At 45.4% G+C, this 21,723-nt stretch overlaps 1 protein-coding gene across 7 annotated transcripts in view; it reads right to left on the bottom strand.

Moving 5' to 3' along the window:
• dennd4c (DENN/MADD domain containing 4C) overlaps positions 1-21,723 on the bottom strand; it is a 209,926-nt gene that overhangs the window by 27,165 nt on the left and 161,038 nt on the right. For all 7 annotated transcript variants that reach the window (XM_078214260.1, XM_078214262.1, XM_078214259.1 and 4 more), the window contains one exon: positions 14,903-15,068. In XM_078214260.1, the coding sequence (XP_078070386.1) occupies positions 14,903-15,068 (166 nt within the window). The remainder of the gene's footprint in view (positions 1-14,902; positions 15,069-21,723) is intronic.

The following is a 21,723-nucleotide window of genomic DNA, read 5'->3' as shown; positions in this document are numbered from 1 at the left end:
AAAGATGTTGACCAGCTAGCTGATCTGTGCCCCTCATTATTTCATAGATCTCTATAAGATCACCCCTAAGCCTCCCATGCTCCAGGAGAAAAAAGTTCCAGTCTATCCAGCCTCTCCTTATAACTCAAACTATCAAGTCCTGGTAACATCTGAGTAAATCTTTTCTGCACTCTTTCTAGTTGAATAATATCCTTTCTATAATAGGGTGACCAGAACTGTACACAGTATTCCAAGTGTGGCTTTACCAATGTCCTGTACAACTTCAACAAGATGTCCCAACTCCTGTATTCAATGTTCTGACCAATGAAACCAAGCATGCTGAATGCCTTCTTCACCACCCTGTGACTCCACTTTCAAGGAGATTTGAACATGCACCCCGAGATCTTTTTGTTCTAATAACTCTCCACAACACCCTACCATTAACTGAGTAAGTCCTGCCCTGGTTCAATCTACCAAAATGCATCACCTCGCATTTATCTAAATTAAACTCCATCTGCCATTCATCAGATCACTTGCCCAATTGATCAAGATCCCATTGCAATCCTAAATAACCTTCATCAATGTCCTCTATGCCACCAATCTTGGTGTCATCTGCAAACTTACTAACCATGCCTCCTAAATTCTTATCCAAATCACTAATATAAATGACAAATAAGTGGACCCAGCACTGATCCCTGAGGCACACCGCTGGTCACAGGCCTCCAGTTTGAAAAACAACTCTCTACAACTACCCTCTGGCTTCTGTCATCAAGTGGAGATGCCGGCGTTGGACTGGGGTAAACACAGTAAGAAGTCGCACAACACCAGGTTAAAGTCCAACAGGTTTACTTGGTAGCAAAAACCACTAGCTTTCGGAGCTCTGCTCCTTTGTCAAGTAAGTGAACTTCGTCGCTTACCTGACGAAGGAGCAGCGCTCCGAAAGCTAGTGACTTTTGCTACCAAATAAACCTGTTGGACTTTAACCTGGTGTTGTGAGACTTCTTATTCTGTCATCAAGCCAATGTTGTATCCATTTGGCTACCTCATGCTGGATCCCATGAGATTTAACCTTATGCAACAACCTACTTGTTAAAGTCCATGTAGACAACATCAACTGCACTGCCCTCATCTACCTTCTTGGTTACCCCTTCAAAAAACTCAATTCAATTTGTGAGACATGATTTTCTACTCTCAAAGCCATGCTGACTGTCCCTAATCAGTCCATGCCTCTCTAAATGCCTGTAGAACCTGTCTCTCAGAATACCTTCCAACAATTTACCACTATAGATGTGAGGCTCACTGGCCTGTAGTTCCCAGGTTTTTCCCTGCAGCCCTTTTCAAACAAAGGCACATTTGTTCTGCAATCACATTCCATTTAAATAGTAAACTGCTTTTCCATTCTTCCAGCCCAAGTGGACAAGTTCACATTTTCCCCATTTTATACTCCATCTGCCAATTTTTTGCCCCATCACTTACTCTGAGTAGAGGTGGTAGAGACTCTCTACCACCTCTTGACAACTTATTTTCCCACCTATCTTGGCATCATCAGCAAATTTAACTGCCATACTCTTTGGTCTCTTCATCCAAGTCATTGATGTAGATTGTAAATAGTTGAGGCCCCAGCACTGATGCCTGTGGCACTCCATGAGTTGCAACTTACTCTCTGCTTTCTATTAACTAACCAATCCTTTATTCAAGCTAATATGACACCCCCCGAGACCATGTGCTCTTATCTTGTATCGCTAACAAGGTCTTTATCTCGAAGCTTCAATGTGGCACCTCAGCCAATGTCTCTTGGAAATCCAAACAAAGTACATGTACAGGTTCCTCTTCGTCAACCCTCAGCACCAGGGACTCAGGTTCAATTCCAGCCTTGGGTGACTGTGTGGAGTTTGTACATTCTCTGTGTAGCTTTCCTCCGGATGCTCCGGTTTCCTTCCACCGTCCAAAGATGTGCAGGTTAGGTTTGATGGGCCATAGTAAATTGCCCCTTAGTGTCCCTAGGTGTGTAGGTGAGCAGGATAAGCGGGGTAAATATGTGTTTAGTTACAGGAAAAGGGTCCAGGTAAGATGATTTGTCACAGAGTTGGGTGCAGACAATGGGTGAATTGCTTGCTTCTATACTGCAGGGATTCTATGATATATGGTAACCTTGTCTGTTACTTCTTCAAAGAACTCTAATAAATTAAACAGTTTCCCTTGCACAAAGTCATCTTGACTTTGCCTGATCACATCATTTTCGAAGTATCCGACTATAACCTCCTTAATAATGGATTCTAGCAATTTCCCCATGACAGATTTTAGGCTAACTGACCTACAGTTTCATGCTTCTGTGTCCGTCTTTTCTTGAATAAAAGGTGCTACTTTCATTATTTTCCAATCCACTGGGACCCTTCCAGAATCCAAGTAATTTTGGAAGATTATAACCAATGCATATACTATTGCTGCAACCATTTTTTTTATGACCCTGGGAAGCAGATTAGTGACCCTCGCATCTTGTCAGCCTTTATTTAGGTCGAAGTTATCCCAGCACCTTTTCCCTAATGGTGATTTTTTTAAAGTTCCTTCTTCCCATTCACCTTTTGAATCTTTGGGAAGTTAGGTCTTCTACAGTGAAGACAGATACAAAATACCTATATAATGCCTCCAATGTTTCTTTGTTTACCATTTTCAATTCCGCAGATTCACTCTCGAGAGGATCAATTCTGGCTTTAGTTTCTCTTTTTCTATTTAAATATGAAACTCTTAATATCTGTTTTTATTTTAGCAGCTTAACTTAAAAAATAAGTGGGAGAAAGTAAAGTATTAAGACATTGTTGAATTAAAATCTGACTCAGTTTCTGACCAACCATTAATCTTTAGAGATTTCTATACTATTTCTTTCAACTTGATATGATCCTTAATTTCTTTATTCAGCCACAGATGATGTATCCTTCTCAAAGAGTCTTTTTTTCTTGTTGGTATAAATCTTTGTTTAGTCATTAAATATCTCCTTAAAAGAGATGCCACTGCATCTCTACTGTCCTATCTTTTAAACTAGTTTCCCAGTTCATTTTAGCTAGCTCAGTTTTCATATCCTCATAATTACCTTTGTTCAGTTTTAACACACTAGTCTTAGATTTACACTTCACCTCCCTCTACGACTGGATCCTGAACTTCCTAACTCTCAGACCACAATCAGTAAGGATAAGCAACAACACCTCCTCCACGATCATCCTCAACAGCAGTGCCCCACAAGGCTGTGTTCTCAGCCCCTACTATACTCCTTATACACCTATGACCGTGTGGCCAAATTCCCCTCCAATTCAATTTTCAAGTTTGCTGACGACACCACCGTAGTGGGTCAGATCTCAAACAATGACGAGACAGAGTACAGGAATGAGATAGAGAATCTGGTGAACTGGTGCGGCAACAATCTCCCTCAATGTCAACAAAACAGAGGAGGTTGTCATCGACTTCAGGAAGCATAAAGGAGAACATGCCCATGTCTACATCAACGGAGTAGAAAGGGTCGAGAGCTTCAAGTTTTTGGGTGTCCAAATCACTAACAACCTGCCCTGGTCCCCATGCTGATACTATCATTAAGAAAGCCCACCAATGCCTCTACTTTCTCAGAAGACTAAGAAAATTTGGCACGTCAGCTACGACTCTCACCAACGTTTACAGATGAACCACAGAAAGCATTCTTTCTGGTTGTATCACAGCTTGGTATGGCTCCTGCTCTGCCCAAGACCGCAAGGAACTACAAAAGGTCGTGAATGTAGCCCAATCCAGCACGCAAACCAACCTCCCATCTATTGACTCTGTCTACACTTCCCGCTGTCAGCAAAGCAGCCAGTATAATTAAGCCCCCCACGCACCCAAGACATTCTCTCTTCCACCTTCTTCCGTCTGGAAAAAGATACAAAAGTCTGAGGTCATGTACCAACCGACTCAAGAACAGCTTCTTCCCTGCTGCTGTCAGACTTTTGAATGGACCTACCCTGCATCATGTTGATCTTTCTCTACATTCTAGCTATGATAGTAACACTACATTCTGCACTCTCTCGTTTCCTTCTCTATGGACAGTATGTTTTGTCTGTGTAGCACACAAGAAACAATACTTTTCACTGTATGTTAATACATGTGACAATAATAAATCAAATCAAACTGAAGATGAAATTCTAACAGGTTATGATCACTGTCACCTACAGGCTCCTTCACCATAAGGTTCAAAGACTATTTCCTCGGGTGAATGGAGCGGTAACTAGGGGGCATAGCTATAGGGTTCATGGTGGGAGATATAGGAAGGATGTCCGAGGTAGGTTTTTTACTCAGAGAGTGGTTGGGGTGTGGAATGGACTGCCTGCAGGAATAGTGGAGTCAGAAACTTTAGGAACATTTAAGAAGCTATTGGATAGGCACATGGAGTACTTCGGGATGATAGGGAGGAAATAGCTTGATCTGGGTTTCAGAAAAAGCTCGGCACAACATCGTGGGCCGAAGGGCCTGTTCTGTGCTGTACTGTTCTATGTTATTAATTAACCTTGTCTCATTGCTTATTACCAAGTTGAGAGCCTGCTCTCTTGTTGCCTCTACAAGGTACTGCTCGGAGGAATTGCCCTGAATACATACTGAACTCATTTTGTACTCCATCCCTTCCTGCCACACACTGATTATCTTTTTAAAAAAAAATCACTATCCTGCTCTAATACCTTTGATTTGCTACGTTGACTCTCATATCATCCTTTCCCCCAACTATTTAGTTTAAAGCCTTCTCTACTGCCCTAGTTATACAAATCACCGAGCATTGGTCATGTCGTCTGACCCATTACTGCACCCTTCAGCCTTGTGTGGTTCAGGTGAAGCCACTCCAACGGAACAGCTCCCACTTGCTCCAGTACTGAGGCCTTGCCCCATTAATTGAAACCCAGTTTTTGAGTCATACATTTATTTCTCGAATCTGACTTACCCACACCAGTTTGCTCGTGGCTCAGGTAATAATCAAGAAATTACCTTCGAGGTTCTGTATTTTAAATTTGCCACTAGCTGTTCAGTCTCTAAGCAGAACCCACTTTGCTAGTCCTACTTATGTCACTGGTACCAATCTTAGCCTACTCTCCACATCTGCTCCCCATTCTATGTTTTCCTTCTAAACACACAAGATGCACCAACTGCCCTTCTATCCTTTCCCTTCTCACTGTTCCACCCAACAGCAATTTACTTATACTTCTTTCAATTTAGCACACAGTATTCATTGCTCCTGATGCAGTTGGCCCTATACTAAGGATATCTAATGCAAATGGGGCCAATGTTCTGTGAAACATCAGCATTTAGTTTGTAAGCATGACCCCAAGATTCGGGCCTCCTGTCATTTTAACTCTCCATCATAATCTGAAATAGGTTCTCGGGCTGCAACTCTGTTCCGACAAAGCTCAACACATTAGGCACTTCATATTCTTCAGGACTCAAAAGTTCAACAATTTTAAATTATAACCTCACAGTTGCTGTAGGTGATAATTCTGCTATTTCCCATACACACCTCCTCTGGACTTGCCTTTTGTTTCAGTGTCTGACCCATTACTGTCTCCTTCAACCTTGTACTGCCATCCTTTTGTCATTTAACCTCGACTGCCTTCCACCTTACCACTGGCTTTCCCAGCTACACTTTTCTACTACTGTACTTTCTTAAGATCTATTACATTTCTAACTCTAACAAAATTGGATGAAAGGTCATCATTCTGAAATACTGTTGTTTCTTGCTCCAGACACAGCTTGATCTCAAACAGCACATTTGGATTTTAAAAAGACATTCAACAAGGTGCCACACCAACAACATAGGGATTACCATGGACCAGAAACTCAACTGGACTCGCCTTATAAATACTGGTGATTACAAGAGCAGATCAGAAGCTAGAAATCCTACTGCAACTCACTTACTGACTCAGAGTCATAGAGGTTTACAGCGTGGAAACAGGCCCTTCGACCCAACTTGTCTATGCCGCCCTTTTTTTTTAAACCCCTAAGCTAATTCCAATTGCCCGCATTTGGCCCATATCCCTCTATACCCATCTTACCCGTGTAAATGCCTCTACTACCACCTCTGGCAGCTTGTTCCAGACACTCACCACACTCTATGAAAAAATTGCCTCTCTGGACACTTTTGCATCTCTTCCCTCTCACCTTAAACCTATGCCCTCTCGTTTTAGACTCCCCTACCTTTGGGAAAAGATATTGACTATCTAGCTGATCTGTGCCCCTCATTATTTTATGGACCTCTATAAGATCACCCTTCTACGCTCCAGAGAAAAAAGTCCCAGTCTATCCAGCCTCTCCTTACAACTCCAACCATCAAGTCCCAGTAGCATCCTAGTAAATCTTTTCTGCACTCTTTCTAGTTTAATAATATCCTTTCTATAATAGGGTGACCAGAACTGTACACGGTATTCCAAGTGTGCACTTACCAATGTCTTGTACAACTTCAATAAGACTTTCCAACTCCTGTATTCAATGTTCTGACCGATGAAACCAAGCATGCTGAATGCCTTCATCACCACTCTGTCCACCTGTGACTCCACTTTCAAGGAGCTATGAACATGCACCCCTAGATCTCTTCGTTCTGTAACTCTCCCCAATGCCCTACCATTAACTGAGTAAGTCCTGCCCTGGTTCCATCTACCAAAATGGATCACCTCGCATTTATCGAAATTAAACTCCATCTGCCATTCGTCAGCCCACTGGCCCAATTAGAACATAGAAAAAATACAGCACAAATAGGCCCTTCGGCCCACAAGTTGCGCCGGTCCTACCTAGGCTTATATATAGGCTTACCTATAACCCTCAATCCTATTAAGTCCCATGTACTCATCCAGAAGTCTCTTAAAAGACCCTATCGAGTTTGCCTCCACCACCACTGACGGCAGCAGATTCCACTCACCCACCACCGTGTGTGAGAAAAACTTACCCCCCGACATCTCCTCTATACCTACTCCCCAGCACCTTAAACCTGTGTCCTCTACTAGCAGCCATTTCAGCCCTGGGAAAAAGCCTCCGAGAATCCACCCAATCTATACCTCTCAACATCTTGTACACCTCTATTAGGTCACCTCTCATCCTTCGTCTCCCCAAGGAGAAAAGACCGAGCTCCCTCAGCCTATCCTCATAAGGCATGCCAACCAATCCAGACAACATCCTTGTAAATCTTCCCTGCACCCTTTCAATCATTTCCACATCCCTCCTGTAATGAGGCGACCAGAACTGAGCACAGTACTCCAAGTGGGGTCTGACGAGGGTCCTATAAAGCTGCATCATTATCTCCCGACTCCTAAACTCAATCCCTCGATTGATGAAGGCCAGCACACCATACGCCTTCTTAACCACCTCCTCTACCTGCGAGGCTGATTTGAGTCTTATGGACCTGGACCCCAAGGTCCTTCTGATCCTCTACACTGCTAAGAGTCTTAACCTTGATATTGTACTCCTTCATCCCATTTGACCTACCAAAATGGACCACTACACATTTATCCGGGTTGAAGTCCATCTGCCACTTCTCCGCCCAGTCTTGCATCCTATCTATGTCACGCTGCAGCTTCTGACATCCCTCCAAACTATCCACAATACCACCAACCTTCGTGACGTCGGCAAACTTACCAACCCATCCCTCCACTTCCTCATCCAGGTCATTTATGAAAATGACAAACATGAAGGGTCCCAGAACAGATCTCTGGGGCACTCCACTGGTGACCGACCTCCATTCAGAAAAAGACCCATCTACAACCACACTCTGCCTTCTGCAGGCAAGCCAGTTCTGAATCCACAAAGCAACAGCCCCTTGGATCCTATGCCCTCTCACTTTCTCGAGAAGTCTTGCATGGGGGACCTTATCGAACGCCTTGCTGAAGTCCATGTAAATCACATCTACCGCTTTTCCTTCGTCAATGTGTTTAGTCACATTTTCAAAGAACTCCACCAGGCTCGTTAGGCACGATTTGCCTTTGACAAAGCCGTGCTGACTACTTTTGAGCACACTAAACTTCTCTAGAGGTTCATAAATCCTGTCCCTCAGGTTCTTCTCCATCAACTTACAAACCAGAGGTTAGTCTCACCAGTCGGTAAATTCCTGGGCTATCCCTATTCCCTTTCTTGAAAATAGGAACCACATCCGCAACCCTCCAATCCTCCGGAACCTCTCCCGTCTCCATCGACGACGCAAATATCATCGCCAGAGGCTCTGCAATCTCTTCCCTCACCTCCCACTGTAACCTGGGGTACATCCCATCCGGTCCCGGCGACTTATCTATCTTGATGCTATTCAAAATTTCCAACACATCCTCTTTCTTAATGTCCACATACTCAATCTTTTCAGTCCGCCTCAATCCTGTCGTATAACCACCCAGGTCTTTTTCCACCGTGAATACCGAGGTAGAATAGTCATTAAGCACCTCTGCTATTTCTTCCGGTTCTGTACAGATTTTCTCACCTTCACCTTTTATAGGTCCTATTCCTTCATATCTCATCCTTTTACTCTCCACATATTTATAGAACAAAGAACAAAGAACAAGAACAAAGAACAATACAGCACAGGAACAGGCCCTTCGGCCCTCCAAGCCCGCGCCGCTCCCCGGTCCAGGATTGAATCCTGAATCCAGGATCCCCGCCCAATTTTCCAGCCTATCGACATCCTAATATCCTATCCACCGAGCTGTCCCTCACAGCTACGATGCTTTGTTCATCACAACCTATTAACTCACCCCCACCCCCCCATTCCAGACCATGTGATCTCCAGGGAGAGGCGAAAACCCAGAGTGAAAACCCCAGGGCCAATATGGGGGAAAAAAATCTGGGAAATTCCTCTCCGACCCCCTGAGGCGATCGAAACGAGTCCAGGAGATCACACTGGCCCTGATCAGAAAATGCTTCCCAACCCTATTCATTTCCACTTCTGCTTTACGAACACCATCTGAATTCCCTGCCCCCGAGACAGGTTCCCAACTATCCGCAGTCTCGCTCTGTACTGGCACCAGCCAGATGATCATAGAATGAAGCCTTGAAACGAGAAACAAAGAACAATTAGCCCGCGCCGCTCCCTGGTCCAAACTAGACCACTCTTTTGTATCCCTCCATTCCCACTCCGTTCATATAGCTGTCTAGATAAGTCTTAAACGTTCCCAGTGTGTCCGCCTCCACCACCTTGCCCGACAACACATTCCAGGCCCCCACGACCCTCTGTGTAAAATATGTCCTTCTGATATCTGTGTTAAACCTCCCCCCCTTCACCTTGAACCTATGACCCCTCGTGAACGTCACCACCGACCCGGGGAAAAGCTTTCCACCGTTCACCCTATCTATGCCTTTCATAATTTTATACACCTCTATTAAGTCTCCCCTCATCCTCCGTCTTTCCAAGGAGAACAACCCCAGTTTCCCCAATCTCTCCTCATAACCAAGCCCCTCCATACCAGGCAACATCCTGGTAAACCTCCTCTGTACTCTCTCCAAAGCCTCCACGTCCTTCTGGTAGTGTGGCGACCAGAACTGGACGCAGTATTCCAAATGCGGCCGAACCAACGTTCTATACATCTGCAACATCAGACCCCAACTTTTATACTCTATGCCCCGTCCTATAAAGGCAAGCATGCCATATGCCTTCTTCACCACCTTCTCCACCTGTGACGTCACCTTCAAAGATCTGTGGACTTGCACACCCAGGTCCCTCTGCGTCTCTACACCCTTTATGGTTCTTCCATTTATCGTGTAGCTCCTCCCTACATTATTCCCACCAAAATGCATCACTTCGCATTTATCAGGATTGAACTCCATCTGCCATTTCTTTGCCCAAATTTCCAGCCTATCTATATCCTTCTGTAGCCTCTGACAATGTTCCTCACTATCTGCAAGTCCTGCCAGTTTTGTGTCGTCCGCAAACTTACTGATCACCCCAGTTACTCCTTCCAGATCATTTATATAAATCACAAACAGCAGAGGTCCCAATACAGAGCCCTGTGGAACACCACTAGTCACAGGCCTCCAGCCGGAAAAAGACCCTTCCACTACCACCCTCTGTCTTCTATGACCAAGCCAGTTCTCCACCCATCTAGCCACCTCCCCCTTTATCCCATGAGATCCAACCTTTTTCACCAGCCTACCATGAGGGACTTTGTCAAACGCTTTACTAAAGTCCATATAGACAACATCCACGGCCCTTCCTTCGTCAACCATTCTGGTCACTTCTTCAAAAAACACCACCAGGTTAGTGAGGCATGATCTCCCTCTCACAAAACCGCCTTAGGGTTCTCCTTAATCTTACCTACCAAGGCCTTCTCGTGATCCCTTCTGGCTCTCCTAATTTATTTCTCAAGTCCCTTCCTACAAGCCGTATACTCATCTAGATCCCTATCATCGCCTAGCTCTCTGAACCTTTTGTTACGCTTTCCTTTTCTTTCTCACTAGGTTCAGCGCAGCTTTCGTGCACCACAGTTCCCATAACCGACCAACACCTCCCTGTCTCACCGGAACGTTGTTATACAGAACTCCAGACTAACATTCTTTGAAAATCTGCCACCTTACTTCAGTACTTTTCCTCGAGAATGCCTCCTTCCAATTTCCGCCTCTAATCTCCTGCCTGATGGCTTCCTATTTCCCCTTACTCCAGATAAACACTTTCCTAGCTTGCCTGATCCTATCTCTTTCCAATGCTAGCGTAAAGGAGATAGAGTTATTATCACTATCCCCAAGATGCTCCCCCACTGAGAGATCCGACACCTGTCCAGGCTCATTAGCCGGTACCAGATCGAGTACAGCCTCTCCTCTTGTAGGCTTATCCGCATGCTGTGTCAGGAAACCCTCCTGAACACACCTAACAAACTCCTCCCCATCCAAACCTCCAACCTGAGGGATATTCCAATCGATGTTTGGGAAATTAAAGTCTCCCATCACGACAACCCTGTTATTCCTACATCTCTCCAGGATCTGTTTCCCTATCTGCTCCTCAACATCCCTGTTACTATTGGGTGGCCTGTAGAAAACACCCAGCAAAGTTATCGACCCCTTCCTGCTCCGAACTTCCACCCACAGAGACTCCGTAGACAATCCCTCCATGGCTTCCACCTTCTCTACAGCTGTGACACTATCCCTGATCAGCAGTGCTACTCCCCCCCCCCCCCCAATCTTTCGCCTCCCTCTCTGTCCTTTCTGAAACATCTGAAACCCGGCACCTTAAGTGTCCAGTTCTGTCCCTGTCCCCAAGTCTCCGTAATTGCCACCACATCACACTTCCAAGCATCGATCCACACTCTAAGCACATCCACTTTATTCACTACATTCCTGGCGTTAAAATAGACACATCTCAAACCTTTGGTCTGAGCTCTCCCCTTCTCCATCACCCATCTATTCTCCCTCTTGCACTGTCTACAACCCTTCTCTATTTGCGGGCTAACCTCCTCGCTCTCAGTCACCTCATCACGATTCCCTCCCCCCAACCTTTCTAGTTTAAAGTCTCCCCAGTAGCCCAAGCCAACCTTCCTGCCAGGATATTGGTCCCCCTGGGATTCAAGTGCCACCCGTCTTTTTTGTACAGGTCACACCTTCCCCTAAAGAGGTCCCAATGATCCAGGAACCTGAATCCCTGCCCCCCTGCTCCAGTCCCTCAGCCACGCATTCATCCTCCACCTCACTCCATTCCTGCTCTCACTTTCCCGTGGCACAGGCAGCAATCCTGACCTTTGCGTTCCTCCTTCCCAACTGTCTACCTAACTCCCTATATTCTCTTTTCATGACCCATTCCGTCTTCCTACCTTTGTCAGCGGTACCAATATATACCACGACCTCTGGCTCCTCTCCCTCCCACCTCAGGATATCTGGGACGCGATCAGAGACATCCCGGATCCCGGCACCAGGGAGGCAGACCTCCATCCGAGACTCCCGTCTGCCTCCGCAAAAATGCCTGTCCGACCCCCTTACTGTTGAGTCCCCGATTAACACTGCCTTCCTCCTCCTTTCCTTAGCCCTCTGAGTTACAGGGCCGGACTCTGCTCCAGAGACACAGCCACTGCTGCTTCCCCCAGGTGGGCTGTCCCCCCCAGCAGTACTCAAGACAGGAGTACTTGTGAAGGGGCACATCCACCGGGGTGCTCTCTATCACCCGAGCTTTCCCCTTCCTGGACGTTACCCACTTGTCTGCCTCCCGTGACCCTGGTGTGACCACCTGCTGATAGCTCCTGTCTATCACCTCCTCATTTTCCCTAACCAGACGAAGATCCTCGAGCTGCAGTTCCAGTTCTCTAACATGGTCCCTTAGGAACCGCAGCTGGACACACCCATCACAGATATGGATGTCCGGGAGGCCAGGAGCCTCCAGGACCTCCCACATTGGGAACAACAGATTGGCCTCACACTCAATTTCCCTTCTTATTTCAAGGAATACAGAGAAACGTACTTAAGAATTAAACGTACCCCGCTTCGCCCTTTCCGCCTAAGCCCTTAGAGCCAAAGCCCTTCAGCTCTCACTCTGTGCCCTTCTCACTCCACTGCCTGCTAACGACGCTGCCCGCTGAATAGTACGGCCTGCTTTTAAACCACAATCAAAAAATTGATCAAGATCCCGTTGCAATCGGAGATAACTTTCTTCACTGTCCACTATGCCACCAATCTTGGTGTCATCTGCAAACTTACTAACCATACCTCCTATATTCTCATCCAAATCATTAATATAAATGACAAATAACAGTGGGCCTAGCACTGATCACTGAGGCACAGCGCTGGTCACAGCCTCCAGTTTGAAAAACAACCCTCTACAACCACCTTCTGGCTTCTGTCAAGAAGCCAATTTTGTATCCATTTAGATACCTCAGCCTGGATCCCATGAGATTTAACCTTATGCAACTACCTACTTTGCGGTACCTCGTCAAAGGCCTTGCTGAAGTCCTTGTAGACAACATCAACTGCACTGCCTTCATCTACCTTCTTGGTTACCCCTTCAAAAAGCTCAATTAAATTTGAGACACTTGATTTTCTACTCTCAAAGCCATGCTGACTGTCCCTAATCAGTCCTTGCATCTCTAAATGCCTGTAGATCCGGTCTCTCAAAATACCTTCCAACAATTTACCCACCACAGATGTGAGGCTCACTGGCCTGTAGTTCCCAGGCTTTTCCCTGCAGCCCATTTTTAAACAAAGGCACAACATTTGCCACTCTCCAATCTTCAGACACCTCACCCGTGACTATCGATGATTCAAATATCTCTCCTAGGGGACCCGCAATTTCCTCCCTATCCTCCCTCAAATGTCCTGGGATACACTTCATCAGGTCCCGGGGATTTATCTACCTTGATGCGCTTTAAGACTTCCAGCATCTCTTTCTCTGTAATACGTACACTCAAGACATCACTATTTATTTCCCCAAGTTCTCTAACATCCATGCTTTTCTCAACAGTCAATACTGATGAGAAATATTCATTTAGGATCTCACCCACCCCTTGTGGATCTGCACATAGATGACCTTGTTGATCCTTAAGAGGCCCTACTCTCTCCCTTGTTACTCTTTTGCCCTTTATGTATTTGTAGAAGCTCTTTGGATTCTCCTTTGCCTTATCTGCCAAAACTATCTCCCCTTTTTGCCCTCCCGATTTCTCTCTTAACTCTACTCCTACACCCCCTATACTCTTCAAGGGATTCACTTGATCCCAGCTGCCTATGCATGTCATGTGCCTCTTTCTTCTTCTTGACCAGGGCCTCAATATCCCGACTCCTGCCAGCCTTGCCTTCGCTCTAAGAGGAACTTGCTTACCCTGAACCCTGGTTAACATACTTTTGAAAGTCTCCCTCTTACCAGACATCCCTTTGTCTTCCCACAGATTCCCCCATTTAACTTTTGAAAGTTCCTGCCTGATACCATCAAAATTGACCTTGCCCCAATTTAGAATTTTAACTTTTGGACCCAACCTATCATTCTCCATGGCTATCTTAAAACTAATAGAATTATGCTCATTGGTCCCAAAGTGATCCCTCACTAACACTTCTGTCACCTGCCCTTCCTTATTTCCCAAGAGGAGGTCAAGTTTTGCCCCCTCTCTAGACTCCCCAAAGCTTGTCCACCATCTAAGAGGTACAAGTCAGGAGCGTGATGGAATATTCTCCACTTGCCTGGATGAGTGCAGCTACAAGAAGCATGACACCATCTAGGACAAAACAGTCATAGAATCATAAAAACACTACAGTGCAGAAAGAGGCCTTTTAGCCCATCGAGTCTGCACCGACCACAATCCCACCCAAGCCCTACCCCACATCCACCCACTAATCCCTCTAACCTACGCATCTCAGAACAGTAAGGGACAATTTTTTAGCATGGCCAATCAACCTAACCCGCACATCTTTGGATGGCATCCACTTGATTGGCATCCATCATCCACAAGCATTCACACCCTCCTCTACTGACAGTGGCAGTGGTGTGTACCATCCACAAGATGCACTGCAGGAACTCAACAAGGCTCCTTAGAAAGCACCTTCCAAACCCATGACCGTTACCATCTAGAAAGACAAGGGCAGCAGACACATGGGAAAATCACTGCCTGGAAGTTCTCCTCCAAGCCACTCACCACCGACTTGGAAATATATTACTATTCTTTAACTGCCGCTGGGTCAAAATCCTGTAACTCACTTGTCAACGGCATGGACGAGATCAAATGCAAATGGGCTGACTGTACCAGAAAACCTAAAAAGTTAGCATATAGGTACAGAAAACTAAGGAGGTGAAAGTATATAAACACAAAGCATTGCTTCAACTGAAATAAAAACAAAGCGTTGGCAGCATCTGTGGAAAGAGAGTTAACATTTTGAATCTGATGTAACTGTTTTGGAGCTCAGAGTTTGCCGAGAAAGCATTAATTTCTAGATTTAAAATGCAAATGCAACATTGTTAGTTTTAACTAATGAGTCAGGGAGTATTTACCAGTATCACTGCTGCTGCTGCTGCCAGCACCAAGGCTCGTGCTGCTCCGATTAAGGCCACTTGTTGCCGTTGTAGGTAAGCCTATTCTTTCAGTTGGACTGCCACTATAGCTATAATCCTGAATACCAGGAGGAAAGTTGAATCTTGCCTCGTCAAAATGTTCATCCTTAACATGGAAGGAAACAATTAATTAAATTTTTCAGAACTAATCGGTTGAATAGTTAATCATTTCAAAAAGAAAATGCTAAGCAAAGACACAAACGATACAGGAAACGAATGCTGTATTACAGCTAATAATGCACATTAGAACTCGTGGTAGTATTGCTGGAAATATTTATTACCAAAAAGAGTTAGATGACAGTTTACATTTTTGATGTAGTCTATCTTTGATATATCCCATCTCATAAGAATTATGCTTCCCTATAAGAACATAAGAAATAGGAGTAGGAGTAGGCCATCTAGCCCCTCCAGCCTGTCCCACCATTCAATAAGATCATGGCTGATCTAAAGTGAATCAGTTCCACTTACCCGCCTGCTCCCCATAACCCTTAATTCCCCTACCGATCAGAAATCCATCTATCCGTGACTTAAACATATTCAACGAGGTAGCCTCCACCACTTCAGTGGGCAGAGAATTCCAGAGATTCACCACCCTCTGAGAGAAGAAGTTCCTCCTCAACTCTGTCCTAAACTGACCCCCCTTTATTTTGAGGCTGTGCCCTCTCGTTCTAGCTTCCTTTCTAAGTGGAAAGAATCTCTCCACCTCTACCCTATCCAGCCCCTTCATTATCTCATATGCCTCTATAAGATCATCCCTCAGCCTTCTAAACTCCAACGAGTACAAACCTAATCTGCTCAATCTCTCCTCATAATCAACACCCCTCATCTCCGGTATCAACCTGGTGAACCTTCTCTGCACTCCCTCCAAGGCAATCCTTTCGCAAGTAAGGGGACCAAATACAACGGAACAAAAACAATTGCCAGGATGGTTGTCCAAGGCTGTTTCAAATCTCTCCAGTAGGCAACAGATGATTGTGCAAATCACCAATCTACTTCTCAACTAGCCCAAAAGAAAGTAAATCTTCATCATTGCTTAAAGTGCATAAATATTTAAAATGCAGATTTTAATTAGAAAAACAACTGCAGTTGGATAGACCAGATTCAAAATAAAATATTTTATACTGTGCCTAGTACAATCTGTGCTGACTTTGTGGAGCAATATACCACTAATCTCAATTGTCTAGTCCTCTCCCAGCAGACTTGTAACAACTTCCTGGCGGGTAGGTTGGCTAAGGCTACTGGGGAGAGTTTAAACGAGATAGGTTGGGGGGAGGGGATCGAGACGAGGAGACTGGGAGCGAGGAGGTTAGCTCGCAAACAGAGAAGGGTTATAGACAGTGCAAGAGGGAGGATAGATGGGGGATAGAGAAGGGGAGAGCTCATACCAAAGGATTGAGATGTGTTTACTTTAATGCCAGGAGTATAGTGAATAAAGGGGATGAGCTCAGAGCGTGGATCGATGCCTGGAAGTGTGATGTGGTGGCCATTACGGAGACTTGGATGTCTCAGGGTCAGGACTGGATACTCCAGATGCCGGGATTCAGATGCTTCAGGAAGGACAGGGAGGGAGGCAAGAGAGGGGGTGGAGTGGCACTGTCGATCAGGGATAGTGTCACAGCTGTGGAGAAGGTGTATGCTGTGGAGGGATTGTCTACAGAGTCTCTGTGGGTGGAAGTTCGGAGTGGGAAGGGGTCGATCACTTTGCTGGGAGTTTTCTATAGGCCGCCCAATAGTAACAGGGAGGTGGAGGAGCAGATAGGGAAACAGATCCTGGAGAGATGCAGTAATAGCAGAGTTGTTGTGATGGGAAAATTTAATTTCCCAAACATAGATTGGAATATCCCTATGGTAAGGAGATTGGATGGGGAGGAGTTCGTTAGGTGTGTTCAGGAGGGTTTCCTGACACAGCATGTGGACAAGCCTACAAGAGGAGAGGCTGTACTTGATCTGATACTGACCAATGAACCTGGACAGGTGTCAGATCTCTCAGTGGGAGAGCATCTTGGGGATAGCGATCATAATTCTACCTCCTTTATGCTAACATTGGAAAAAGAGAGGATCAGGCTAGCTAGGAAAGCGTTTATATGGAGTAAGGGGAAATATGAAGACATAAGGCTGCAAATTAGAAGAGTAAATTGGAAGGAGGTATTCTCGGGGAAATGTACTGAAGAGAGGTGGCAGTTTTTCAAGGAATGTCTGTCTAGAGTTCTACAGGACAACGTTCCGAGCAGACAGGGAGGTGTTGGTAGGTTAAAGGAACCGTGGTGCACGAAAGCTGTCCGGGACCTAGTCGAGAAGAAAAGGAAACCGTACAAAAGGTTCAGAGAGCTTGGCGAAGATAGGGATCTAGATGAGTATACGGCTTGTAGGAAGGGACTAAAGAAGGAAATTAGGAGAGCCAGAAGGGGTCACGAGAAGGCCTGGGCAGGTAGGGTTAAGGAGAACCCCAAGGCGTTCTATAAATATGTGAAAAGTAAAAGGATGAGACGTGAAGGAATAGGGCCTATAAAAGGTGAAGGCGGGAAACTCTGTACGGAACCAGTAGAAATGGCAGGGGTGCTTAATGAGTATTTTGCCTCGGTTTTCACAGAGGAAAAGGACCTGGGTGGATGTACTGCGGGCTTGCGGTGGACTGAAAAGATTGAGTATGTGGACTTTAAGAAAGAGGTTGTGCTGGAATCTTTGAATGGCATCAAGGTAGATAAGTCGCCGGGTCCGGATGGGATGTACCCCAGATTACTGTGGGAGGCGAGGGAAGAGATTGCAGAGCCTCTGGCGATGATTTTTGCGTCGTCGATGGAGACGGGAGAGGTGCCTGAGGATTGCGGATGTGGTTCCTATTTTCAAGAAGGGGAATAGGGATAGTCCAGGAAATTACCGACCGGTGAGTCTAACCCCAGTGGTTGGTAAGCTGATGGAGAAGATCCTGAGGGACAGGATTTATGAGCATTTAGAGAGGTTTAGTATGCTGAAGAATACTCAGCATGGCTTTGTCAAAGGCAGATCATGCTTTACGAGCCTGGTGGAGTTCTTCGAAAATGTGACTAAACACATTGACGAAGGGAAAGCGGTAGATGTGGATCCAGAACTGGCTTGCCCAAAGGAGGCAGAGTGTGTGTATAGATGGGTCTTTTTCTAAATGGAGGTCGGTGACCAGTGGTGTGCCCCAGGGATCTGTTCTGGGACCATTGCTGTTTGTCATTTTCATAAATGACCTGGATGAGGAAGTGGAGGGATGGGTTGGTAAGTTTGCCGACGACACGAAGGTTGGTGGGGTTGTGGGTAGTTTGGAGGGATGTCAGAAGTTACAGAGGGACATAGATAGGATGCAAGACTGGGCGGAGAAGTGGCAGATGGACTTCAACCCAGATAAATGCGTAGTGGTCTATTTTGGCAGGTCAAATGGGATGAAGGAGTACAATATAAAGGGAAAAGCTCTTAGTACTGTAGAGGATCAGAAGGACCCTGGGGTCCGGGTCCATTGGACTCTAAAATCGGCCCCGCAGGTGGAGGAGATGGTTAAGAAGGCGGTTAAGAAGGCGTATGGTGTGCTCAATCGAGGGATTGAGTTTAGGAGTCCGGGGATAATGATGCAGCTATATAAGACCCTCGTCAGACCCCACTTGGAGTACTGTGCTCAATTCTGGTCGCCTCATTACAGGAAGGATGTGGAAAAGATTGAAAAGGTGCAGGGGAGATTTACAAGGATGTTGCCTGGATTGAGTGGCATGCCTTATGAGGATAGGCTGAGGGAGCTCGGTCTTTTCTCCTTGGAGAGACGTAGGATGAGAGGAGACCTAATAGAGGTATATAAGATGTTGAGAGGCATAGATTGGGTGGACTCTCAGAGGCTTTTTCCCAGGGTGGAAATGGCTGCTACGAGAGGACACAGGTTTAAGGCGCTGGGGGGTAGGTACAGGGGAAATGTTGGGGGGAAGTTTTTCACACAGAGGGTAGTGCCGTCAGTGTTGGTGGAGGCAAACTCAATAGGGACTTTTAAGAGATTCCTGGATGAGTATATGGGACTTAATAGGATGGAGGGTTATAGGTAGGCCTAGAAGGTAGGGATATGTTCGGCACAACTTGTGGGGCCGAAGGGCCTGTTTGTGCTGTAGTTTTTCTATGTTTCTAACTTCTAATAATAAAATCAGTAGTTACAGCTACCAAGAATATAGCTGATTGTCCTCTTTGCCAATCATAGAATCCCTACATACAGGAGGCGGCCATTTGGCCCATCGAGCCTGCACCGACAACAATCCCACCCGGTCCCTATCCCTGTAATCCCATGTATTTCTCCTGCTAATCCCCCTGACACTAAGGGGCAATTTAGCATGGCCAATCAACCTAATCCACAGATCTTTGGAGTGTGGGAGGAAACCAGAGCACCCAAAGAAAACCATGTAGACAAGGGGAGAACGTGCAAACTCCACACAGTGACCTGAGTGCCAATCACTGTGCCACCCCATCCTTGTCCACAATCTCTCTTCTGTAGTCCATGCCCAGGCAATTACCTATCTACCCAACTAAACAATGAAAATACTCCAACGTTAATTCAGTTCCTTGCTGCATTGGATTCCACATACTCGATAGGATCTAGCCATCATGTCCTGCCTAACCCAAAACAAAGTCTCAAATTTTGGCCACCACCAAAACTGTTACTTCCCGAGTCTTGGCTCCTCCCACCACAACTGCAGTCTTAATCCAGATGTGTTACTTCCAGACTCAATTTCTTTAAAAGGTCTCGTCAATTTCCAAATCTCCACCAATTCATCCATGATCCACATCCTGTCCTACTTGATTATTCCAAAGCTTGCCAACTCATATCCATAGAGTCATAGAGGTTTACAGCATGGAAACAGGCCCTTCGGCCCAACTTGTCCATGCCACCTTTTTTTTAAAAAACCCGTAAACTAATACCAATTGCCCGCATTTGGTCATATCCCTCTATACCCATCTTACCCATGTAACTATCTAAATGCTTTTTAAAAGACAAAATTGTACCCGCCTCTAGCAGCTTGTTCCAAACACTCACCACCCTGTGAGAGAAAAAATTGCCCCTCTGGACACTTTGTAACTCTCCCCTCTCACCTTAAACCTATGCCCTCTAGTTTTAGACTCTCCTACCTTTGGGAAAAGATATTGACTATCTAGCTGATCTGTTCCCCTCATTATTTTTATAGACCTCTATAAGATCACCCTTCAGCCTCCTACGCTCCAGAGAAAAAAGTCCCAGTCTATTAAGCCTCTCCTTATAACTCAATCCATCAAGTCCCGGTAACATCCTAGTAAATCTTTTCTGCACTCTTTCTAGTTTAATAATATCCTTTCTATAATAGGGTGACCAGAATTGCACACAGTATGCCAAGTGTGGCCTTACCAATGTCTTGTACAACTTCAACAAGACATTCCAACTCCTGTATTCAATGTTTTGACTGATGAAACCAAGCATGCTGAATGTCTTCTTCACCACTCTGTCCACCTGTGACTCCACTTTCAAGGAGCTATGAACATGTACCCCTAGATCTCTTTGTTCTGCAACTCTCCCCAATGCCCTACCATTAACTGAGTAAGTCCTGCCCTGGTTCAATCTACCAAAATGCATTACCTCGCATTTATCGAAATTAAACTCCATCTGCCATTCGTCAGCCCACTGACCCAATTGATCAAGATCCTGTTGCAATTGGAGATAACTGTTTTCACTGTTCACTATGCCACCAATCTTGGTGTCATCTGCAAATTTACTAACCATGCCTCCTATATTCTCATCCAAATCATTAATATAAATGACAAATAACAGTGGACCCAGCACTGATCCCTGAGGCACAGGCCTCCAGTTTGAAAAACAACCCTCTACAACCACAGAAGCCAATTTTGTATCGATTTAGATACCTCACCCTGAATCCCGTGAGATTTAACTTTATGCAACAACCTACCATGCGGTCCCTTGTCAAAGGCCTTGCTAAAGTCCATGTAGACAACATCAACTGCACTGCCCTCATCTACCTTCTTGGTTACCCCTTCAAAAAACTCAATCAAATTTGTGAGACATGATTTTCCACTCACAAAGCCATGCTGACTGTCCCTAATCAGTCCTTGCGTCGCTAAATGCCTGTAGATCCTGTCTCTCAAAATTCGTTCTCCATTCTAATTTAAAATCCGCATCCAACTTATAGAGATGAGAAACTATTTCTCAGTGTTGAGATTCTGTGAAACTCTTTTTTGGGAAGTGGTAGAGACAGGGTCTTTGAATATTTTTAAGGCAGAGGCAGATAGAATTTTTGACTAACAAGGAATCCAAGGTTATCAGACATAGGCAGGAAAGTAATTGAGGCCACACTCAGGATCTTATTGAATGGCAGAGCAGTATTGAGGGGAAAAACAGCCTCTTCTGCTCCCATTATCATCATGAATCACATCTTCCAAAGTCACTCATGACCTTTCTTACTTCTGTAACCCTCTCCAGCCATTATTATATCTCAGACTGCTTTTCTTCAAACTCTAGGCATCTTCCTTTTTTCAGACTTCACCAGAAATAAAAAGAGCATTCAGCTTTTTAGACCCCAATCATCATGAATCATAGAATCATAGAAACCCTACAGTGCAGAAGGAGGCCATTCGGCCCATCGAGTCTGCACCGACCACAATCCCACCCAGGCCCTACCCCCACATATTTACCCACTAATCCCTCTAACCTACGCATCCCAGGACTCTAAGGGGCAATTTTTAACCTGGTCAATCAACCTAACCCGCACATCTTTGGA

Source organism: Mustelus asterias, chromosome 6, assembly GCF_964213995.1.
Source record: "Mustelus asterias chromosome 6, sMusAst1.hap1.1, whole genome shotgun sequence".
In the NCBI taxonomy this organism is placed as follows: domain Eukaryota; kingdom Metazoa; phylum Chordata; class Chondrichthyes; order Carcharhiniformes; family Triakidae; genus Mustelus; species Mustelus asterias.
The sequence above is the reverse complement of the archived record's forward strand: the minus strand, read 5'-3'. Positions and strand labels throughout refer to the sequence as shown.